Source organism: Sinohyriopsis cumingii, unplaced genomic scaffold (genome assembly GCF_028554795.1).
Source record: "Sinohyriopsis cumingii isolate HCF-2022 unplaced genomic scaffold, ASM2855479v2 utg002239l, whole genome shotgun sequence".
Classification (NCBI taxonomy): domain Eukaryota; kingdom Metazoa; phylum Mollusca; class Bivalvia; order Unionida; family Unionidae; genus Sinohyriopsis; species Sinohyriopsis cumingii.
In genome coordinates this window covers 59,695-86,342 of record NW_028316167.1, presented here as the reverse complement: position 1 = coordinate 86,342, position 26,648 = coordinate 59,695, and the positions used below count along the sequence as shown (strand labels likewise).

The following is a 26,648-nucleotide window of genomic DNA, read 5'->3' as shown; positions in this document are numbered from 1 at the left end:
CCTCAACTTTGCCCATTGGACCATCATGTCAGCATCTGCACCCAAATGAATCGCCATCGAATTGGGAGCAACCTAACTTGGCTCAATGGCGGGTATCCATCTATGCATCCACCTGCTTGAGATTACTGTCTGTACTGATGCAAGTACAAAAACAGAGGAACCCACCAACTGCCATCATTTCGGGACTCCAGTGGTACATGCTCTTCCCAGGAACAACATCTTCATTTCAGTAGTTCTGGAGAGGATAGTCACTGCGAAAGCCTTGCATCAGGGGCAAGAATACCTTGATGGCAAGGGAGTTCTCATTCAGTTTGACAACTCTACAGTGGTGTCTTATCTCAACAACAAGGATTATCTCAATCCTACAATGGTGATTTATCTCCAGCAACATGGAGTACCCCAGTCCCCAGACCTATGCATCATGGTGTGGGACTTTTCTCAAACAACAAGGAGGAACTCAATTATGAATGGTGATTTATCTTCAACAACAAGGAGTAAACCAGTCCCCAGACCTTTGCATCATGGTGTGGGACTTTCTGAAGTGGTGCTGTCATCAACAAATCGTACAGGTTCACCATATCCCGGGGCTCCTCAATGTACTTACTGATCATTCATCACTGAACAATCAAGTAGTACAGAGGGAATGGTCTCTCCATCCCTTGGTTCTCACTCAGATCTGTATCTGATGGGACTGACTGTTGGTGGGCCTGTTTGTGAGAATAGGGAATGCCATAAACCCATTCTTTGTCTCTTCTGTCCCCATCCCAACAGCTTGGGCAGTGGACACCCTATCATTGGATTGGACCAACTGGAACTCATACACCAACCCCTAGCACATGTAGTCTTGTCCTCATTATACCACTTCTTCATCTACTCATATAACCACAATGGCAGTTGTTTCATCCTTGTCTGGAGCCCCAAACCCGCATATCTGGATCGTCTCAAACAAGCCCTCAGAATTAAACATTTTCACAACCGGTTGTAGAGAGAATCACTCAGGTGTGATGGACCTCCACTCTGAAAACATGTGAAGTCAAATGGCAATTTCACCCATTGGTGTGCAAACAAACAAATCTTGTCTCTCCAGGAATCGATACTGCAGATAGTTAACTTGCTCTTTTGACTCTTCGAAGAGAGCAAGTTAGCGCCGATTACAATCACTGACACCTTTTGTCGTCATCAGAGAGAGGATATCAGACAACCCAGTACTTATCTGACTGGCTTTCCAACTCTATGTATACACGGCCAGAAACGTTAACCCTGGGTCCAGAGTGGAACCTATCTTGGGTATTAACCTGGCTGGATAGGACACCTTTTAAACCATTTTCAGTGGCATCTCTAACATTCCTTTTCATACAAGACCTGCTTTCTCATGGCATTAGCATCTGCAGGCAGAATTCATGAAATACATGCCCTATCAGCAGACAGATTTACATACATGTTCCAACAAGAGGGGTCAGTCTCATTCATGACAGCATCCTCTTTCATCACTGAGAACCGTCTCTCTACCATGGGTAGCTAAACTTTTGTTATGAACCCTGTCTCATCTGGACACATCAACTAAAGGCCACCTACAAGACCCAGTCTGGGCTTTTAGGTGATTCATTTATACGAACAGAGCCATTGTGTCAAGGGAGATCATGCCTCTTTCTTCTTCTCATAAAAGGACAGGAGTATTGATCGGAATAGAATAATGTGTCCTGGAATAAGAGGGTTATTTGCTCAGCATATCAGGAAATAGTGGTAGTTCTCCTAAAGTATTATGGTTGGGTAAGTATTTTCAAAGAAACATTTTACTTGGAAAAATTCATTTTTTATACAAGACTGACTTGAATAAAATAGTGTTATCCATTCATATGAAGATAGACTGATGGTTATCATATTTTATACATGAAGCTCACTCAGATGAGATGTTCAGTGGTATCCATTCATATAAACATTACTTAATGGAATTTGTTTAAAAAAAGTGTTTAGGAATAAAATGAATGAATTATGTATTGTTTCATATATAAATTGCACCTTTTTTAACCTGAAAAAAAAATGGCTGGGCCCTGGGTGGCCGAGCATTCTAAGTTACAGGTCACTGTCATGTCAGTTCTGTTCATGTGGGTTCAAGACTTGACTTGGCCATTGTGGGTATGTGGAAAGCTTGTCAGTAGCTCAATGTGGGTTGGTGATTCTTCCAGGGCTTCCTCCACCAGATATACTGGTCACCGTGTATAGCCTCTCAAGTGCTGAAAAATGGCATTGAAACCACAAATCACATTAAACTTGAAAATCCACACAAATAATTCATATTTGTTGCTTGCTAGTTCGTTACGTAAAGACCTTTTATGATTGAATGGAATATATACATACTATGTAACTTTGTTACGGTATCTTTTTTATAATGATCCTACCATAGTTTCATGGTTTAAATTGGCATTTTGACTAACTGTTGTAATATATTGATTCTATGGTTTCATGGTCTTATTTTCTTGTACACAAATAATTAATTTCTTGTACTCTAACTTTATATACAGTGAATGTTTCCGTGATTCAGAATTTGCAAATTTTGTATTTAATGCTAAAATTCCAAATATTAATATTTTTAGTATACACTTGAATAAATAATAAAAAATGTACAAAAATGATTTACAATACAGTATTTTTTTGTATTCTATTTTAGGTCATTAATTCCATTTTGACAGTTGAAAAGTAAAAAGATTCTTAATTGTATACCTCTCTTTTCTCCTTAGTTTTCAAGAAGATAGTGAATAAATCAGACCATCAATCCGGAAGTGTTACGTTTGCAGTGGAGCCCTATTATCCCACCTTTCATGATTCAGTTTTGAACTCCTTACAAACAAGAGACATAAAAGCTGCTGGGTTTAACATAGCCAACAAGCCCACCGGAATTCCCACCCCCAAACCAGCAGTGCTTCCTAAACCCCCTTCCACAACCTTCAGTCCAGTGTATTTGAAACCAACTGGCATGCAGAATAATTCATCAGAGTCATTGTATCCTAACAGACAAGAAAATACAGGATTCAAAGCTTTCCAAATGAATGATGGATGGTCTTGGACTAAGGATATACAGAATACACTTCCCTTATCACAGTCGAGTAGTGGATCGGAAAGTGAAATTGTATTTTCCAATAACTTAGATGATGAGATGGTACCAGTCCATCCTAAGCCATTCAGGTCAAATGAAAATTTACTGTTAGCTTCATCAAGCTCTAACGCATTATTTCCTCCAGATACAAAGCAACTTCAGGCTTACAAAAAAGATCAACAGAAACCTTTATCAAGTGGCCTTCGAATATTCACTGACTCTCTATCCCCTTTTACAATCTCTCCAGCAGTCTCAAAACACATTAGTTCCCAACCAGGATATTTTTCAATGCCTGGTGTGCACCCATCAGAAGACACACAGGATACATCCACAAAGGTTGCAGACTCTTCTTGTCATAACATGTTTAGATTACCTGAGCCTCATTCCAATAATGCCAAAAACTTTCAGATAGCTGCAGTTTCTCCTATGAGGAAAGGTCAAAGTGATGTTGAAGGTCAAAGTCATTTAGATACAGGGGAGATATCTGAAACTGTGCACTTGACCATGGAAGACATTCAGCTTTTGATAATATATTGCTTTCCAAAGAATAGCAAACCTTGCAAGATTAATTTGGATACCAAAAAGGAGCTGGTAAGATTCTCAGGACAGAAAAATGAAGTTCAAACAGCCGAGTTGAAAATGTATGAGACTCTTAAACAAAAAGAAGAAATGGTGTCCTCTTCAGAATTAAGTGAATTGCATAAGAAACTGTTTGGCTTGCAAAAAACTAAGAATGCAGTGAGAGCCATGCTAAAATCCAAACATGTAAATGCTGTTGTTTTAAGGAAGGAAGACAATCATTTACACTCATATGCTTTTAAAGATTCTGAAGCTAAGAGAGGTCTTGAACTGATTGAACAAAATTTGGTTAAGTCCACTGTTAGTTTGAGGGAGGGACAGGATAAACTGCTAGCTGGAAGTGAATGGACCAGTCTGATTCAGGGTATAGAGAAAAAAGACATAATCAAGATACAGGACGACACAAGGAAGGTGGAAATAGGTGGTCTCCACCAAGTTGTAGTGGACCAAGCTAAAATTAGAATCATTACATTTTTTAAGCAGAAGACTCCACAGAATGCTCACAAGGAGACAATAGATGGTGCCATAGCACGATGCTTCAAGGCAGAATTGGCTGACAGTGTGAGAGAGAAATTAAAGTAAGAATTGTTTGCCTTTTAATTATTTTTTAAAATAAGATATCCTACATATTTTATGCTTTTCTTTTTTCCAGAAAATTTTCAGTAAAAGAAATATTGATAATGAATGAGGAAAAAAAATAAATGAATCACTTCTAATTTGAATGTACATTAAGATAATTGAGATAATTAGTTATTATGAAGAACATGTGGTAAATGTCTATAATAGCATTTTGTTTGATCTTATTTTTATGAAAGGAAACATTAGTTGAGACTTGCAAACTTGTTTTTAAGACCATTCTTTGGATATGTGAAGTTTAGTTACTAAAGTCATTCAGAAACATCAAAACTGCATGCACTTGTACTTTGGATTATACGTTTTTGTACTAAACAGTCGTCTTTTTATATAGGTTTTAAAATTTTTTAATTGATTTCCTTGCTTGACTGAATATGTGGGAATAATGAACATACAATATATTCTTGCTTACAGGTTGATTCCAATTGCAAACAACAACATAGACCCTGATTTACCATTACATATCTTGTGCTGAAAAATGGCTTTAAACCCTAGAACAACAACGACAACAACCATTACACAGTGTGCCAGCAGGTCAGGTCTATGATATTTGTTGTATTGGTTAGTCCTAACAAACTGCAAAGGCCTGAATCTGCTGGTGCATTATGTGATGGCATATCTGGATGTGTGTTGTTTAATTTTGTGCCGCAATTATAAGCAAGTATATCCTGTACATGGATTGGTGTGTGCAAACATATTTGCTTCAGCAGTCAAAAAAGACTTTGAATCTTGTTAATCATGCCGAGGCAAAAACTTACAGTAAACTACACACTTTTTTTGTCTGGCTTGTAACTGTAATGTGAGCCAATCACCATTTGGATCAGGCATGTGCAATATATGGCCCACCACTTGGTATTAATTGGTTACATTTGTATCAGATGGGTACATTTAAACATTGTTATCTGGCCCACACCCAGGAGGACGTTGCACATGCCTTAGTTACATAAACCATTTAATTTTCAGGAGCACTGGTGGTAACTTAAAACTGCTGGATTTGCCTCCTCACCATGGGTCAGATAGGTTCCAGCTGGAGGTGGAGGTCCTTGGTTCTGATGTAGCAATAGAAGTTTTCAAAACAGCTTTAAAAAGCATCTGGCATGAGAAACTGGATTTCCACAAAATGTGTAATTCAGGTAAGAAGAGGTATTAGAGATGCAAGTAGTGTGAATGTTCTGGCATACATGATCATTAATTTGTTATCAGACAAAGATATTCTTAGCAGATATTTGTGCCAAATTTTCTGTTGGACCTGCCAACCCTTATGATTTTGCCATAAGTCCTGTTGCCTTGAAATATGGACCTACAGAATAAAAGCATTAGTTACAGAACTGAGAATATTTATGGTAAAATCCAGATACTGGCTAGTTCGTGTTTGATTTTGATCCAGGTTTCATATTAGATTCACTGGTGTTAGTCAGGTAACCAGACTAACTTTACAGGAGTACCTCTGACACATTAAATGCATATATTTTATGATGATAAAAAGGGACAATAAACTGCTTAAAACATTTTAATAGTACAGAAGAATAAAAGGGAACATTGAGACTCTTGAGGGGGAAAAGCAGGAAGGGCAACAAATATGTTTGTCGGACATATGTTGATACACGTATTTCATATGGTGGGACAGATGACTGCTGTTGCCATGGCCCACATGAAATTTAATTTTTTTAAAGAATTACTTAAAGTTGAGCGATAGCAAGAAGCCATTGAGCTTCATAGGGTTTGGAGCTGCAGTTTGTGCAACTAATGGAGGTAATTAAGGTTCAAGTAAACTTTACAAACTTATTAGTTTGCACACAATGTTTACCATTGCTGCATCAGTCTTGAATTACACTTCTGAAATTTTAATTCATGTTTTCCAGCTTGACAATAGCAGTACATGATATTTTGTTACATCTTACAATAATCTGGTCTGACTTATGGGAAAAAAAATCAACTGTCTTACTGAGAAGGTCTTGTTGGGGATGGCAGGTCTGGAAGGAGGGTACTGTCAAGCATGGGCTTATTATTGGATAAATATGGTTGATAGTTCTTGTGATCAAATGGTGTAACAAACAATTACAACTTCCTTGTGGTCATACTTGAATGTCCAAGGCACAATGCAAATATTGCAGAGAGAATGCTAAGATTTTATATTTAGATCAGAGAAATGCTCTGACGATCAAGGCAGAAAGTACATGTGGGTAATTTCAGAATTCAAAATGGCAGGGCTCAGGAAAAGCACTTGTCCATTCAAACTGACCAGGTAAAAATTGGCTGGACCAGCTAAAACATTACTAATATTCAACCTGGGAAAGAGTACATGCAGAATCACATGTTAAGAAAAAAATCAGAATGCATTTCCAGTCCTAAACAGTCACCAGACTTCAGCATCATTTTACTTTTGGTGTGCATCAGTTAGAAATAACATAATCTAATCTGTGAGACTAAAACAAGCTACTTCATTTATTTACAGAGGTACATCATCCAAGCTTGATATTAAAATGAGTAAATAATTATGAACATATTATGTTGCTGTTTCACACATGATGCTCAAGTTCTGAAAGGTGTTTGTATTTAGAATTTTGACAACATGTTCAATAATTTAGGAGTGATGTTGATGTGGAGAAAGATTCCCTTTCAGTGAGCTATCACACATATTTATGAGTCAGACCTCTTAGAAGTTAAGAGACAGAATGTCAAACTTCATACTTTGTTTGATTTTTCATGTGGCAAGGCAGTTGTCACAGATACTGAAGGCCATAGTATTTTCAAGGCCGAAGCTGTACTGATGCACTGCCATGACTAAAGGGAAGTTGTACTGATGCATTGTCATGACTGAAGGGAAGCTGTACTGATGCATTGTCATGACTGAAGGGAAGCTGTACTGATGCATTTTCATGACAAAAGGAAAACTATTGATGCATTGTCATGCGAAAGGGAAGCTCTACTGATACAATATCATGCAAAGTGATGCATTACTGATGCATTGTCATGGCTAAAGGAAAGCTGTACTCATACATTTTCATTCCAAAGGGAAGCTGTACTGATACATTGTCATGCCAAAGGGTAGCTGTAATAATACATTGTCATGCCAAAGGGAAGCTGTACTGAGATATTGTCATGCCAAATGGAAGCTGTACTAATACATTGTCATGCCAAAGAGCAGCAGTACTAATACAATGTCATGCCAAAGGGAAGCTGTACTGAAACATTGTCGTGCCAAAGGGAAGCTGTACTGAGACATTGTCATGCCAAAGGGACGCTGTACTAATACATTGTCATGCCAAAGGGAAGCTGTACTAATACATTGTCATGCCAAAGAAAAACTGTACTGAGATATTGTCATGCCAAAGGGAAGCTGTACTACTACACTGTCATGCCATAGGGAAGCTGTACTACTACATTGTCATGCCGTAGGGAAGCTGTACTGAGACATTGTCATGCCAAAGGGAAGCTGTACTAATACATTGTCATGCCAAAGGGAAGCTGTACTGAGACATTGTCGTGCCAAAGGGAAGCTATACTGATACATTGTCATGCCAAAGGGTAGCTGTACTGAGACATTGTTATGCCAAAGGGAAGCTGTACTAATACATTGTCATGTCGAAGGGAAGCTGTACTGAGACATTGTCATGTCAAAGGGAAGCTGTACTAAGACATTGTCATGCCAAAGGGAAGCTGTACTAATACATTGTCATGTCAAAGGGAGCTGTACTGAGACATTGTCATGCCAAAAGGGAAGCTGTACTGAGACATTGTCATGCCAAAGGGTAGCTGTACTGAGACATTGTCATGCCAAAGAGAAGCTGTACTAATACATTGTCATGCCTAAGGGAAGCTGTACTGATACATTGTCATGCCAAAGGGAAGTTGTACTGATACATTGTCATGCCAAATGGAAGCTGTACTAATACATTGTCATGCCAAAGGTAAGCTGTACTAATACATTGTCATGCCAAAGGGAAGCTGTCCTAATACATTTGTCATGCCAAAGGGAAGCTGTACTAATACATTGTCATGCCAGATGGAAGCTGTACTAATACATTGTCATGCCTAAGGGAAGCTGTACTGAGACATTGTCATGACAAAGGGAAGCTGTACTGAGACATTGTCATGCCAAAGAGAAGCTGTACTAATACATTGTCATGCCTAAGGGAAGCTGTACTGATACATTGTCATGCCAAAGGGAAGCTGTACTGATACATTGTCATGCCAAATGGAAGCTGTACTAATACATTGTCATGCCAAAGGGAAGCTGTACTACTACATTGTCATGCCAAAGGGAAGCTGTACTACTACATTTTCATGCCTAAGGGAAGCTGTACTAATACATTGTCATGCCAAAGGGAACACTGTACTACTACATTGTCATGCCAAAGGGAAGTTGTACTGAGACATTGTCACGCCAAATAGAAGCTGTACTAATACATCATCATGCCAAAGGGAAGCTGTACTGATGCATTGTCATGCCAAAGGGAAAATCGGATCAGATACTTGTATAAGCATTAATTACTTTTCACAAGGAAGTTTTGCATACAAAATAAGTATTCTTTTAGTATTTCAGCCAGATTCCACCAACTTTCACGCAAAGCATGATGTTATAATCTATTTATAAAGTAGATGATGTTGAAACAACAGCTGATTGGTCAAAATCTAGTTGGAGTAATGACCTAGAGATGTTCAGTTCTTTTGGCCAGTCAGCAATCCTTTTTATGGCACTCACTTGTAACTCTCTATAATTGGAAGTTTGAATATAATGGATCATTTAGTATAAAGGTTATTGAAAATTGATAAATATATGCTGGCTTCTTTACTTTGGTATGACAGTGCTTTAATAAAGTTGCAAAGTCTTGAAAATATGGTGATCTGTATACTAGGTAATTCTGCATCAGTGCTAATTGTAATTTTGCTGAAAATTGCCTGGTCAGACCATAACTTGAATGTGGCATCTCCCTTAAACTATGCATATCTACTCTAATTAACTGATCCTGATACATTTTAACTTGGAATATTTATCTTTATTTTTGACTCTGTATTGCAAAGATATGCAGACTGAAATGATTTGATTACATTGTACAGCATCATTCATTACCTCTGTGCATTATTTTGTACTGTGAGCTCTGTTAGAAATTGGAAATTAGATGTGATTCCAACATTTGATTCTTCATTGGAAAATCAACAGAGCATGTGTTTGTACAACTTTATTTTAGGAACTGTAGAATTGTGAAAGAAAGTGACAAAGTTACCAAAAAACACGTACACTCTCTTGACAAATAATTGGCAGCTTTATAATCTGCTGCAAATTGATTTTGCATTTGTGCCATTTTAGAATTCAATTGTGTTCTGAATAAATGAATTGTGGTGAAAAATAATTTGCTTGGCAACTTGCATTTTGCTTCACTTGTTTGTTAAGCACAATCTGTTGTCTTTAACCTAATTGATGGTATTGTTTGAGGAAATAACTGTTACAAGGCAATGTTCATGACGTTTTTCTTCTTTTTAATTGTCTTTTATTTGAGATGCATATTAAATGTAGCCTACAGAAGGATAGATTACTCCAGATGAGTCTTCCTGTACATGTGAATTGCTTTGATTCTTTGTTATGGAAAAATGTTTTTTTCTTCCAAAAGAGATTGATTACTGCAGCGTTTTACCAGATCAATTGGTCTTAACGTGTAGGCTGTGATTGTTTTCTTGACTAAGTGTATTTATTTGAGCATAGAATTACTTTAACCGCAAACTTTGCCCATCTCGCATGCTTTTATAGGTGTCAGAAAATGTTGTTTGGATTTGTTGTTTATACAAAGATTATTATTTATTAAAGAAACTTTTATTTCCAGATGAAGAAGATATACAACTTGTAAAAACAGCCCTGTCTAGAAATGGGAAGGACTTCCTTAAACGTTTTGAGGGACGTCATCACTGTTATATTGACTTTACCTTGCCAAGTGGCATTAAATTTGAAAAACCCAACAAGCATTCAGAACCTTACAGGAAAAGGTAAAGCAGAGAAAATCAAAATGCAATAAAATTATTCACAGGTATTTTTGTATGTATGATCAGATTTAATACCTACCAGTTAAGATGGGGTTTTCTGCTAAGTTCTGCAATGGGATGAAAAGTCCAAGGTCCTTGAGTCCTTGAGATGGGTTGAAAAGTCCAAAGTCCTTGAGATGGGTTGAAAGGTCCAACCTGCTAAATTGTCAAGTAGAAAGACATTTTTCATTTAATTCTTTTGACCAAAATTTGTGTAACATTTGCAGTGATAATAGGAACATTTTGATTTTGTTTGTGTCCATTTCTATACACATCTATCTGCCTGTCCAATATTCCTGAGAAGCGTGTAAGAAATATTGATTAAAACAAGTTCATTGTAGATAAATGAAATTATTTTGCTTGCATATATGCATCCATGTGCAGAAGATCTACCAGCTATTTGAACTATTAATTCAAAAGCATTTTTAAATTTTGTTGACAGTTTTGAATGAATACCTTTTCTGGACAAAGCCTTGTTAGGATAATTAATCCAGAATGAGGCCTTATTCAATATACCTTTCATACCACATGTTTAATTTTGACAGTTACTTCCAACCACAACAGAACTGTTAAAATATTTAACATGGGGTCGACTGGTCAGGGGAATCAATATAACATGCCAGTACAATAACTAATAATCATTGTTAACTGTATCGATTATACATAAAAATAACAAAAATGATCAACTTGTCAAAAATTGATTGTTAAACAGAATAAAGCAATTAAAAGCCATTTTCTTTTTTAATCATCAGTTACAAAGTACTTGCATAAAATAAACAAAATGAATTGAGCTACATGTCTTGATCCTTGTTTTGCATCAGTTAAAAATGATAAATCTGTCCCCCAAACAAGATCTCTGTTCTGATGGTTATTATTGAAACAGACTTGTATTTTATCCAGTGGTATGTACCACAGTACGTTTTCACCGTATGGGTATGTTGGTAGTTTCTGTCAGTAAGGAATGTATGGAAATTCACAAAGAATCTTGTGATGATATAAATCATAATAAAATTATGTTTTCATTATTCATGACAAAATAGTTCAACAAATTAAATTTCCTTTTACAAAATGGTTGGATCTGTTACAAATAAAAAGTGAATATTTCAAATATAATTGCATTATGTTCCAGTTGATTCTTACATGGCTGATCTGGCATGTTATACAGATGTTCAGTCAGTGATTCTGTGTCATGCACCTGTCCTGGAACTAATTTTATAACTTGAAATGTTAAGTAATAGTTCACATTATAAATATCTGGAATGATGTGTTGCTCCATACATTTTAGACTGTTCAAAAATGACAACACATGTTTGTAATATTAAGAAATACATTAATTTTTGGTGAAAGTAGTCTCTAGCAGTTTGCCATTGGTACTATTAGGAGAGCACTGTAAGTAGTGATGAATAGTTTATGTACATTTCACAGTATCTAGGCTGAGAAATAAGAGTTAAGTGAGGTGGACAACATTATCTTGGACAGTATGTTTGACAGTGAGTTCTCAGATAAACATTAAAAGAGAGAGAGAGAGAGAGAGAGAGAGAGAGAGAGAGAGAGAGAGCATTGTCACTGAAATCTTGTATTGAAATTTTTTCAAATCTGGTAGTATTAGAAAGACTCAGGGAGACATGTCAAGGCATGGTTAGAAATGCCCAACATTTTAGAGAAAACTTCAACCCATGCTTGATTCCCAATGTCAAGGCATGGTTAGAAATGCCCAACATTTTAGAGAAAACTTCAACCCATGCTTGATTCCCAATAGATATTACACATGGAAAATCATCTAAAATTCCAAACTTAGCTACGATCCATTTCAGAATCAGACTTTCAAAATATGGTGTACAGAATTATATTTTCTAAGGAGTAGGTTTATCTGGAGGGCCTTATAATTTGTCTATTAAAGTTATAGAGAAATCAGATTGTTTAGTAAATCTGAGGATAAAATTGACAAAAAATTGCAACATAAATCTAGACAATTACAGATACCATCAGCTGTTATAAGGATTACATCTTGTAATATTATTGTAACGTCACCCTCTTAGTAAGTGAATTCAAGCACTGTAAATATCATTAGATTTTCCCACCCAACTGCCAGTCAGAGCCTTTGATCTTGCTGCCCAGTTATTGCAGCATGTTCTTTTGATGTACTCTTATAATGGTGACATGTACATTGGGGCACAGGTGCTCATATCATTGCTTAAAATTGACCTGTCATACATGTACTACATAATAACTACAAGGGAGACACTTTTCTCCTTTCTCGTGCAACCCATTTAAGAATAAACACTGTTATTTCAAGCCACATTTTGCGTAGAGTAATAAATTTGGTACTGCTGTTTAGCTCAGGCATTCGACTGTGTATCCCTATCAAAAGCTTGAATTAATATCATACCTTTAAGGAATGCCAACTCATTTTCCCACAGTATCGCTCGACATGTACCTGATCACACCCGCTTAATATGCAAGAACAAACCGCTGAATGGAATACTCTCCTCTCACTAGTTACAAAAAAATGATGTCCCTTTATTTAATTTATAATTTATTTTCAGTTGGCCAATGAGAAGGTAGTATTCCATTCAGGGCGTTGTTTTTGCATATTAAGGAGAGTAGTGTTCTCCCTTGTTGTTATTATTTAGTACATATATGACTGGCTTTTTAAAACAATGATACGAGCCCCTGTGCATGGGTGGATGGGCTTTCAGCCACTAAATTCTGTCATTATAAATATCAGCACACATAATTGATCAACACATTTTCCACTAAGCAGGTGGCTGAAACAGGACTGTCAAGTCTTTGAATTTTGCTGCCCACCTATTATAATGCATATGGGCGACTCTTGCCTAAGTGATTTTCTGCATCCCCAATAAAAATTTGATATCCAAATATACATGATTAAGCATTTCCGAGACTTCTGCCAAAAAGACGCTTCCTTGAGTCAGTGCTTTGCTGCCTCTTATGCCAGTTTTTTTTTCTCTTCAGTAATGCTGTATTAGGGTTTTAAGTCCAACATTCCCATAGTCTGCATGTTCAGACATGGGTATCTTGAATAAATATAACTTGCATATTGTCCATCCAACAAGTACATTGGACTCGCACTCAACATCACTTTTGGGCTCAAAAACTCACACTGGTATTTCCAGTGACATTTTCCCAATGTCCAACAGACCAGTAAACATGAAATTCATTGTCATCATAGCTATCACCAGCCAGTATTTGCCGACTGAAAACGTTATGATTCAGCCGTTTTGGTTGTGTGGCCCTTACTTGAAACAAGCTTTTGTAAAACTTCCATGATGAAAATAAGTTTAAAACTACCATAAAATGCTTGTTCCAGGGCCAATGAACCAATCAAATTTAGTTTAACAGCCATTCATGTAGAACCGAAGTATCCAGCTATCTGGATGTCACATCAAGCGCTGCGAGACCGCTACTGGCAGCGTGAATTATGTTGTGAAATGCACTTTTAATATTAAAAGTTTAATAAAAATTGCATACTGCACAAAACACATTTTATATCTACAACGTTGACATAATTTTCAGAACGCGTATCACTGCTGTAAAAGTATGCGAGTTCGTACAAATTACGTGTACTGGCATCATTTTCTGACCCAATGTTTTATTCACGTTAGACCACTAGGACTCAGGAGGGGGTTAGATGCGATTTGAAATATATATTCGGTTTATTTATTTTTTCTGACAACCCCACCAGCAATTTCTCATTTAGTTAACACAACCTACAACAGAAGTGATTTTCCTAACCAACCTTCCACTGTCAGAATCAAAATAGTTTGAAACACAACCTCCTACAGAAGTTTTTTGAAAGGCCATCAACGGGGGAATATATGTTTTACTGGAACAGCCTTTATATTGAATCTTGTTTTGTTAAAAATATATGCTTAAATAATGACAAGTTCAGTCATTAAATAATTTCTTGTAATTAAAACAAAATTAGAGTTTGAAAATATTGCAAAATAATGAGCTTTCTGTATATAAATTGCCTGTATTTAAGTACTGTTATTCTGTGAAATTTTGCCCTGAAATATGCTTAGAAGTAGAGTTTGTGTACTCAGTAAGTAAGATGCATAAAGAAAGGGTCACTTACTGGTCCACAACCTATATTCCATAAGGGAAGTAAGGAAAAAATCCACTTGCCTATGACTGCAGTTTAAATCATTTCATATATCCCAACCAACATTTATAAAATATTCAAATCTAATGAGTAAATCACCATCCAAGCAATGCAGACAGATTGATCACATAACTGCACAATATATATATATATATATATATATATATATATATATATAATCTCAATCTCGACATATTCCTCAACCGCATCAAACTTGCCCTCTCTACCCATTTGGAAGAAAACATAGTTTTGTCTACATAGTTATGATTTTTTAATGTAATGTTCGACATGTGTCATGTATGCCAACACAGTGGCCAAATTGAATGTTGTGAAACATTTGAGCCATATCCAGCTATCAAAAAATTTCAGATTAAAAAAAGAAACAAAAAACCCCAAATTGTCATGTTTTGGATATACTAGTGAATCTGAGTGTGTTAATTATTAGAATTCCTTTTGTTAGGCTGCAAATCATCCTATTATTTTCAGGAGTGCACTTGTTTTCTCTCTGTACTTTGTATAATTTTCTTAAGTCCACAAAATATTTTCTTGTTCATTTAGTAAGTGTGTTCTGTGTTTACCATTTTCTCTATTATGACAATAGTGTAACTAGTAAAGTGCTGGCTTTAGTATCAACACTTTCAATTCTTATCAATAGGCTCTCGAATGTCAGCATGATGTCTTTCAGAGTTTAAGATTGATCATCGCACTTTAGTTAACAGCTTTTAGATTGCAGCTTATACAGCAGTTAACACACTTTTCTCTGCTATAACGTGTTGGCCATTAATTTTTGGAATGGGGGTTGGGGCCATGATTCTGTTTTGGAGCTGAAACAGTGTCTTTAGTCTTGAGATAATTATTATTTTTTCTCAGTAATATCATGGATATAATATGGATATATCATGGATATAATATCATGGATATAATATGGATATAATATATATCATATGGATTTAATATCATGGATATAATATATATCATATGGATTTAATATCATGGATATAATATGGATATAATATATATCATATGGATTTAATATCATGGATATAATATCATGTATATAATATGGATATAATATCATGTTTCTTTGCTTTAAATCAGAGCAAAATAATTTTCCAACTATTGATATAGAGAGATTCAACAAAAAATGTGTCATTCCCCTGCCCTGGCAGATTGAATTGTTGGTTCCTAATATAACTGTGGTCTACCATGGTATGTTCTGAAATATTGCAGCGTAAGATTTTCATGGTACCCAGCTCTAGTACATACACTTGAGGTAGAAAATGAAATTTGGTAGACATATTTTTATTCATACATTATCTCATTGAATGTACTGACTACAACAGCAATTTTGATTGCTCTTTTGACATATTTTTGAACTTTTTTTGAACTTTTTGGATTTTGAATTTTTTTTTTGTTGAGACCAAACCTTTGCAGCATACATGACCACAATTCATGTGAGAAAGAATTATGAAATGTGGATTTTAATGCCATGATAGCAGTGCTAAATTTATTTACACATTTTTTTAAGACTCATTTTGCAGATACATGTTATTTGTTGATAACCTGCTTGTTGTCCAAGTTAAGCAGAAACCACTTTGGAAACAAATGAAATTTGATAGTCATGTTTGTATGCATATTTATATGACAATTAGATTCTCATGCCATCTGTTCTATGGAAGGTGATTAGAATGCTCACTGGGCCACTTGCATATCTGTTCTGTGGAAGGTGATTAGAATGCTCACTGGGCCACTTGCATATCTGTTCTATGGAAGATGATTAGAATGCTCACTGGGCCACTTGCAGATCTGTTCTGTGGAAGGTGATTAGAATGCTCACTGGGCCATTTGCAGATCTGTTCTATGGAAGGTGATTAGAATGCTCACTGGGCCACTTGCATATCTGTTCTATGGAAGGTGATTAGAATGCTCACTGGGCCATTTGCAGATCTGTTCTATGGAAGGTGATTAGAATGCTCACTGAGCCACTTGCAGATCTGTTCTATGGAAGGTGATTAGAATGCTCACTGGGCCACTTGCAGATCTGTTCTATGGAAGGTGATTAGAATGCTCACTGGGCCACTTGCATATCTGTTCTATGGAAGGTGATTAGAATGCTCACTGGGCCATTTGCAGATCTGTTCTATGGAAAGTGATTAGAATGCTCACTGAGCCACTTGCAGATCTGTTCTATGGAAGGTGATTAGAATGCTCACTGGGCCACTTGCAAATCTGTTCTATGGAAGGTGATTAGAATGCTCATTTGGCCACTTGCATATCTGTTCTATGAAAGGCAATTAGAATGCTCAATGGGCCCACTTGCATATCTGTAATATGGAAGATGATTAGAATGCTCAATGGGCCCACTTGCATATCTGCTCTATGGAAGGTGATTAGAATGCTCACTGGGCCATTTGCATATCTGTTCTATGGATGGTAATTAGAATGCTTACTAGGCCATTTGTGTATGTGTTCTTTGGAAGTTAATTGGCTGTAGCACTTCTTAGCATAGAAATTAGTGTGTGTGTGTGTGATTTGGATTTTTTAATGTAGCTTTCAAAAAATTTCAGTCATATCGCTATGATGTCTGCAGTGTGGCAGTTTTTAGTGATGTCTAGCACTGGGGCATCATGCCGCAGACATGTGGCATGATGTCCCACCCAGTCACATTATCCTGACACCAGGCCGACCAGTCCTAACACTAACCTCTTAATGCTGAGCGCCAAGTGAGGCAGCTGTTAGTACCATTTTTGTAAGTCTTTGGTATGACTTGACCTGGGATCGAACCCATGACCTCCCGCATCTAGGCAGACGCTCTAACCACTAGGCCACCGGAGCGGTCGAGAGATTAATAGATAAGTCATACATTAGTAAACAGTGTTGTGAAACAAACAATTTAACAAATCCTGACAGACTGCGTTTTGACCAGGTGAATAATGCCAAATGTCTCTCCAGCTATCAAAATTACACTCAACCTTAAGATCTCAGTATTACAAATCTTGGCCTTATATTTTGTATTATTTAGGATTACGTCTTTGTTTATTTGGAAGGGTTTATATTCCTAACATATTTGTGCAATATTTAAGTTTGCACATATAGAACTTGACTTTTAATTTGCACTATACAGCCAGTATTTTGTAGATGTGCCTTTAACCTTGCATGTAAATATATACCCAGTAAAAAGGGGGAAGGTTAAACATCACCAATGGTTAGTCAGAACTTGGCTGTTGTTGAGGAAAGTTATCTTATTGGTATACATAGATGACTATGGCAGTTCTTGTGTAATGAATACATTGATGAATACAGCAATTTCTGAGTAATGAATACATAGATGAATATAACAGTTCCATGAGTAACAAATGCAGCAATGAATTTGGCAGTTCTCAAGTAACAAATGCATAGACTTTAGATAAATATGGCATTTCCTGAGTAACAAATACATAGATGAATATGGCAGTTCCTGAGTAGGAATTACATAGGTGAACATGGCAGTTTCAGAGTAACGAGTACAGCGATGAATGTGGCAGTTCCCAGATAACAAATACATAGATGAATATGGCAGTTCTCTGAATTACAGTTTAATACAGCAACAAATATGGCAGTTACTGAATAACAAATACATTAGATGAATATGGCAGTTCCTGAGTAAGGAATACATAAATGAATATGGCAGTTCCTGAGTAACAAATATGTAGATGAATATGCCAGTTCTTGAGTAATGAATATTTAGATGAACATGGCAGTTTCTGATATGTATCGCCCCTCCTTCTGACGACATATAGAGAAACAAGGGTAATTGATGTCCTTGCTGAATCAAGCAAGCAATGCTTATAGGTCTACTGTCTGGAGTGAATGATGTCCTCCACGTGCATACAGCCACACTAAGAATTTCAGTCCAGCTTGGTGAAGTTTACTCTTAGCAACACACCCAATTAAATCTCCGCTCAAAATATGTTGTCACAAGCAATGGTTGTAGTTCCAGTGTCACTTAGATCTATGCCAACTTGTGAAGGAATGCATTCTTCACTTAGCGATAGACTATTCCATCCTCAGTTCACCAAACTTTTACATCTACTGCCAACTTGATAGGTTTTCTTCCTACCAGGTTAACTAGATTTTCCTGCCACCAGGTAAACTCTTGACCTTTTTTGTGGCTCATGTACTTGTTTTACTATTCATGCTTGTTATTCACTCTTTCAGAGATATACCTATTCATAACACTAAGGCAGTGAAAGGAGAAAAATATTTTTAATAATAAGAGGAGTCCCTGTCCCATGTGTCAATCATGCATTCCATTAACATAATAGGTTAGCTAATGGATTCCATTAACATAATAGGTATGGCCATAGACCCTATTAACATCATAAGTATGATCATGCATTCTATAACATAATAGGTATGGTCATGGATCTCATTAACATAATAGGTATGGTCATGGACCCTATTGACATAATAGGTATGGTCATGCATTCCATTAGCAACATATGTATGGTTATGGACCCTATTAACATAATAGGTATGGTCATGCAGTCCATTAACATAATAAATATAGTCATGGACCCTATTAACATAATATGTATGGTCATGTATCCCATTAACAATATAGTTATGGTCATGGACCCTATTAACATAATAGGTATGATCATGGACCCTATTAACATAATAGATATGGGTATGGATCCCAATAACAACATAGGTATGGTAACAATAGGTATGGTCATAGACCCTATTAACATAATAGGTGTGGTCATGCATTCCATTAAGTTAATAGGTATGGTCATGCTTCCCATTAACATAATAGGTATGGTCATAGATCCCAATAACAACCTAGGTATGGTCATGCATTCCATTAACATAATAGGTATGGTCATAGATCCCATTAACACAATAGGTATAGTCATGCATGCCATTAACATAATAGGTATGGTCATGCATTCCACTAACATAATAGGTATGGTATATTCATGCATTCTATTGGCATAACAGGTATGGTCATGGATCCCATTAACATAATAGGTATAGTCATGTATGCCATTAACATAATATGTATGGTCATGCATTCCATTAACATAATAGGTATGGTCATAGATCCCATTAACATATTAGGTATAGTCATGCATGCCATTAACATAATATGTATGGTCATGCATTCCATTAACATGATAGGTATGGTCATGCATTCCATTAACATAATAGGTATAGTCATGTATGGCATTAACATAATAGGTATGGTCATGCATTCCATTGACATAATATGTATGGTCATGGATCCCATTAACATAATAGGTATAGTCATGTATGGCATTAACATAATAGGTATGGTCATGCATTCCATTAACATGATAGGTATGGTCATGCATTCCATTAACATAGTAGGTATATTCATACATTCCTTTGGCATAACAGGTATGGTCATAGATTCCATTAATATTAGAAGTTTGGTCATGGGCCCCATTGGCTTAATAATTTTTAGCAATGTATAGTGTATAATGTACCCCAGTATAGGGTAACCTCAGCCATAACATGGTATACTGTTTTAGCTCCTTCAAATAGTATGTAATGAAAGAATCTACCTGTATCAAAATGCCTGTTTATTCAGACGTTTAGGAAACAACAAAGGCAAACATGTCCCCCATGTATAGACATAGATCAGCAAGTACAGTTTAGTAAAAGGTGTCTAATACAGCAGGTTTTACTGCAAATTTCACCTAACATTTGTCATCATATACAAGCGTTTTGGTTCAAATATTTTCCCACTAGTATAGCGTGCTTAATGTAAAAGATAATATTTGATACCTCTGCAGAAAAAAAGTGGATTCTCCAGCTAGACACCATGCCATGAAATTTGATAATTCCAAACCAATCGTGCATTTGAAAGACAAAAAGCATGCTTCTTCACACAAACTTTGGAGGGGTTTAGAAGAGCACAGATTTCATAGGGCAGACTCAGAACGGCAGTTTACAACAGAGCCCAAATCACTGGAGGAAAATTCTGATGGTATGAGGAGGGGAATTCAAATTGGACAAATTACAGTTGTTGTGAAGCAAGGCGATGTTGTAAAGGAACAGGTATGTTAGTCAGCATGAAGAAATGGGTCATCAGGATGTGATTTAGTTTTGTGATTCAGCTGTCTCATCATCAGTCATTTGCTGTAATTTCCCCTACATTCTACATTTCTTTGCCCTTCTTGATGACAACTTTGCAAATTATTACACTCATTTTAGTCTATACTTATGTGAAGTAGATTTTATCAATGTCTGGGAAGTGTGCAGGATTTGCAGAGTTGCCCAAAAGTTCAGATCCCAGTAGTGGGATTGCCATCAAATACTAATTCATATGTTGGATTCTGCGGGGTTTCCCCTCTCTCACACCAATGTATGTGTTGGTTTGTAATGGATTTCCCTCTCTCACACCAGTCCATGTGTTGGTTTATGTGGGATTTCCTTATCTCATGCCAATGCATAAAATGGAATTTCTATTTTTTTTTGTCAGATAAGATTGATGAAAGAAAAGATGTCATATTATTGTTATGACTCTAGCTATAAAAAGATAGTATTTTCTAAACTTTTGCATCACATGATAGAAAATAACAAGAATTGCAGTTTATTCATTTATTCTATAGAAAAGTATCTTTTAAATATAAAAAACACTAGAAATGTTATTAGACACTATGAAATCTTAAGTATAAAAACATCACTGAATGCACTCATGTGAGATAGACATGTCCAACATGGATTTCTCACATATTCAAACGTGTTCCAAAAATAAAGGAGTGAGAGTAAATCCTTTCTTTCAGTTTTGCACAACTTTTTTTATTACTCTGCCCATAACATTAAATTGGCATCATTTGGTCTTTGTCCAAAATGGTGTGCAATACAACTGTGGTAAATGCATCTTATCTGCCATTATCATCTTAAGCACACAATTTCATACAAATATGAGAGAAGCTACTATATGTCAAGAAATTTCCACATCCCTGAATTTTTGGGTTGTGGAAAAGTGCATGTCTAATTATTTTGAGTTTGGCACCTGGGGGTATAAATTGTTTTACTCCCCAAATGTTTATAAGGCATACAATTTTGCATAGTTTTAGACTCAAAAGCAAATGTTATCACACATTTCCACCAAAGAAAACCAAATAGATGTTTCACCATAAACAGGAACCAATAACATGTCTTTGAGAGATGGGTATCTCTTACACTTGCAGTTAGAGTTTGTTGGGCTTCTTTTCTGTCTCTAAAGTCCGACACTTAAGATTTCTCTAACCCTCCATTGACATGATGGATTCTATTTATATCAAGTCTCCTATGGGTGCCCCAAATGATAAGGCATTTGAATTGTATTTCAACCATGGAATATCCAATCTCAGCACATTGATAATCCACAGTAATTGGATAGAAATGAGAAAATCTGATGCAGACCTCAAATTTTAAACCTATGGAACAATAATTCTTCTGTGGAGACAAATAGGACTTCTTCCAAAATCCATCAATTTAAATTCTGGCATAATGGTTATTACTAGCGAAACCATGAAAATAGATAAACCCCAAAATAAATGAATTGAAATGTATGATATATAACACTTGGTGTTGTGAACATAACGTTAAATAATTTAAAATTTTGCAGGCCTATGCTCTTATGAATATTGTCCCTCCTTCAAGAGATCTGAGGAAGGGAAGCGTGATTTCTCAGTCCTTTGTGAAAGCAGGAGGTCCAGAACTAGTACAGGTATGTAATTTTTAATTGCAATTTAGACAGATTTTTAAGAGCTGCACAAACCCGTTAATTCCGACTTTTTTGTTCTTGGCCCTTTTAATTATGATATGAAAGTCACCGATATTGCACTCCCAGCAGTGAATAGACATACCTGAAATAACATGGTGTGCTCTCGTAAAAGCATGATTTTTTACTACCAAACCTCCTGACATGTTTTGGAAAACAAGATTTTCAGTAACATTCTGGAAACAAAAATATGTGATTCAGTATATGTCCGTAACATGTAGTATGTATAAATAGTAAACAGTCCTGCTTAGAGCTCACGTAAAACTATCTTTATGGAAGCTTATTCTACATTAAAGAGCAAAGAGGTCAGCTATAAACAGTCACCATTTCACATACTATTTAATTGGCTGACAATAGATAGGGTGATCTGTGAAGTACTTTAAAAGCTGCTATGGGAGAGTCCATTGTGATAATTTGCATAGGTAAAGTTCAAAAAGTGTATTAATCCAATGAGTTGTAAACTGTAGGTAATCAAAGGGGTGTTAGATGCATGTAGAAAAACAAAAGTTAACAAAATTATTCCACATTATTGCCTTGAATGAGAATGTTTAAGCCATCGATATTAAAGATTATTGGCAAGGTTGTGAACAGCGGCAACTTTTCTTTGAAGTTGGATTTTACTCCATATACAAAATGCAAGGCCTGATTATTTGAGTTGTTGGAATAGTGTTCAAATGTGACTCATTTTTCAGGGTGATTTGTGAAGCAATAAGCTGTCATCAAAGTAAGCAAAGCAGCCCAGCAAAAATAATTTTCATTACTCCAGAATGAAGGTGGTTTACTTTATGAAGCACATTGGCAGGGATGGGGTTTTAATTCTTTGTACATATTGTAAAATGACGTATCAACATATTAAGTATTTCTGTAGTGTACGATATCTGTTGAAATTGGAGAACCACCTGTAATATATTCAACATGCTGAATTGAACATTGTGAATGTTCAGTTACTAATCTGTATTGTTATTCAATATATTTATCATATTAAAATGACAAAACTTGAGGTATGTTTTCATTTGATGCATTGTGATTGTGATCATTTGAGTGTTTGATCATATTTGTATGTGTATGGTGGCGATAAGTGACAATGCTAAATCTATCAGCAATTTCTTTCTATATAAGTGTATAAAATGCTTTGGAAGAAAACGGATTCAGATTTGAGTTTCCAATTGTTTTCTATGGGCTCATATGAAAAGAAAGCCTTTTCTCAATAGAATGACATTGCATTTTTGGATCACACACACTGATCTCCCTTGGGTCCTCTTAATACACTTTTCGAGTTGCCAAAAAACCCAACACTGTCTGGGAATATGGCAGGATGAAAAGAACGATAAAGAAAAATAAACATAAACAAATTGATAGTTACAGTATTGCATTTATGCCTGACTGAAGTGAAACAAAATCACACAAGTTCTGATAGTTTTACCCCATGCATGAGTTCTCATGAATATAATGTCTGATGTCTTATCACAATACTATAGAGGTGTAATTAAAACTTGAGAAGGCATTTTTCTGGTTTCTATTGCATGAACATAAAAAATTATTTCTAGAAGCTGAATGACCATGTACTGTTCTGGCAATACTGAGTTTCTCTATGTTGTGAAGATTCGTGTGGGTGTGGGTGTGTGTGAGACAGAGAGAGAGAGAGATTTTACATCTTTAATTTAAACTCTACTAGTTAGTATTATCATTTGTTTCATTCACATATGGTTACAAAGTCATCCTGGATACATGTAGGTTCACACTTCACTTTTTGAAGATCATTTCTCATGTGCAAACTAATAACTTAGCACAACAGAATAGCAGCAGGGAAGTTCTACAGACCAGACGTTCCAGACCAAATAAAGCTTCTTACGCTAACTTTCTCCGTAGAAGCCTCAGATTTCAAAAATAAAGCTTCCCACGAAAATTAATTTGCGTAAATTCGTCACCGAGTGCAATTTTTGTGTGCAAAATCTATCATTCTGGACAAGGAAAAAACAAAGATGGGGGGGGGGGGGGAATTTATTCTGGTGTATCTTCGCACGAAGGGATTGGGCTGCGGATCCTAATTTTACGTCGCATTAAAACAATATACTTGAAAATAAGATGAGTCCAAAAGTTAGTACAGTTGGAGAGCCTCATTCTGCCAGATTAGCGCGAGAGCAATTAGCGGCATTAAAGAAGCTCATCCCGACAAAACAATTATTTAAGAGAAATGTTCGTGGTTACGAAGATGTACAACATGGAATTTCCGAGGTTTCGTCGAAATGGTTGAAGCCAGTTACCGGAACAATCGAACAAGTTGTTTTTGGCGACGAAAAAGATCCGGATACGAAGAAAAAGGGAATTTTTCCCATGCTGAAAGGTATTGAGGAACAATCACGAACATTACCCGAGCGATTAGCAATAGCAGCAGCACAACAGGGGCAACAACTTGCAATTGATTCTGGAACAAGCAAGGGAAAACCTGGAAGAGAAAAATCTGGAATGATAAAAGGGAAGTTTAATATCGAGAATTTAAGAGAAAATTTCACCGATGAGGGATGGGATATGATATCACGACCGCTCTCGGCACTGTATACCACAGAACAAATTGGTGATTTTGCAGAAAATTATTTTAGCGTTCGAAATGAATATTTGACTCCAATAGGAAAGAAAAGATATGGAACTCGTGATAATTGGTATAACATGGTATATAAAGTTTACTCGGGAAAAACACATGTGAGTATGGTAACGGATCCGCGTTACAGGAGATTTTTAGAAGCAGCAAGAGACACACAAAGATATAATAAGCAAGTAGCGGAAGAAAGAAAACAACAGGAGAAGGAAGAAAGGCAGCAAGCGAAAGAAAGAAAACAACAGGAGAAGGAAGAAAAAGCTAAAACACGGAAGAGAAAAGTAATACCACAGGAACCAATAATTCAACCACAGGAAGAAGATATTCAACCACAGGAATTAGGAGCTAGACCAAAAGAAAGAACTCCACCTCAGAAAAAAGAGAGAAAATCGAAAAAGAAAAAAGAAGATCAGAGTGACCAGGAACCGATAGTTGTACCCGAATACAAACCATCTGTGTATAATGGTTCGTTGATAATTAATCCTAATATATCCGCTGAGAATTATTTGAACACAAACATGTTGTTTTTACTCGGTAATAATGAATCAAGAATTCAGATGGCTGCGGATGATTCTCCGGAAAATAAAAGAATATTTTTGAAAAGGGAAATTGCTGATAAAGTCGGAGCTGTTGATTGGCATGCGATAATTTATTTTGGTAGTTTAGGAAAACCAATAAATTATTCTGATGAAAATTTTGCAAAATTTTTATTGGATGTTAATAAATACAAAACAACAAAAAGACCGGCACCGACGGAAACTAGTTTATTATCCATCCCCCCCCCCTCATCCCCTCCCTCTCTCCCTTTTACTACCCAAAGAGGATAGTCCTATATCTTTTTCCCCTTTTGATCTTCACCACCCACCCCTTTCTCCTTCAATATATCCAAGGTGGAGTCCTGAAACGCGTCCCTTCTGGGCCGGCTCCCCACCTCCAGAACCAACATCGACAAACTGGAAACCACAGGAACTTTCACCCCCATTAAGATGGGGTATCCATCCAGAGGGTAAGACACTTAGGGGTACCCCTTCACCACCACGAGAACCATATTCGCCAATGTCGTCTGATTCGCCAGTGGAATCGTCAGATGAATCGAAACCAAAAACAGGTAGCGGATATACCATTTGCCCTGACAGTGTTGTCAACGATGTATCTCGCCTCGAAGTATTAATCGGAGGAAAACGAGCAGGAAATAACTCCCGTGAAATAATCAACGAAGCCTCAGATATTTGTCAGCGATTATTCCGCGGTGGCATCATCAATTCTCACATTTACAAGGAACTTGTCGATGAACTCATCGATTAAAACAACACAATTGAAATAACATGATTGTTCACAAACATCAGCGCAGACCCAAACAGGTCCGCGTAGTAAACTCTAGATTGCCCGTATACAAATATATCCACGGCAATGGATTCGGCGATATCATTGGAAGTCTCGTTACGCGAATAATACCTAAAATCGGACCCGTGATCAAACAGTTCGGGTTAAAAGCAATAGGAAAGATCAGCGAGACTGCTATCTCTGGTATCGGCAATTTGGCCAGCAAGGGCTTCAATACTGTCAAAAGTAAAATATTAAATTTAATGCGCAAAAAACAACCCGTCAAATTACCTAGCACCAGAGAAATGCCACCCGAAATCAGCAAAGCCATAAACGACGCAGCAAATAAAAAAATAAACGACCTAGCGCAGGAAGTTGCTAAGACAAATATAGCGCAGGAAGTTGCTAAGACAAATCTTGCAAATGAAGTTGCTAAAACAAATCTTGCAAATACAAGCTTCATTTCAGGCAGCGGTCTTCGTTTTAGATAAGAATCTTA

The 26,648-nt window shown here is 36.4% G+C and overlaps 1 protein-coding gene across 2 annotated transcripts in view; it reads left to right on the top strand.

Annotated features, from left to right (window-relative positions):
* The window catches only part of LOC149770865 (uncharacterized), a 90,281-nt gene that overhangs the window by 15,196 nt on the left and 48,437 nt on the right, over positions 1–26,648 (top strand). For both annotated transcript variants that reach the window (XM_089949019.1, XM_089949020.1), the window contains exons 5-9: positions 2,739–4,251; positions 5,270–5,439; positions 10,129–10,288; positions 20,252–20,516; positions 22,075–22,176. In XM_089949019.1, the coding sequence (XP_089805145.1) occupies positions 2,739–4,251; positions 5,270–5,439; positions 10,129–10,288; positions 20,252–20,516; positions 22,075–22,176 (2,210 nt within the window). The remainder of the gene's footprint in view (positions 1–2,738; positions 4,252–5,269; positions 5,440–10,128; positions 10,289–20,251; positions 20,517–22,074; positions 22,177–26,648) is intronic.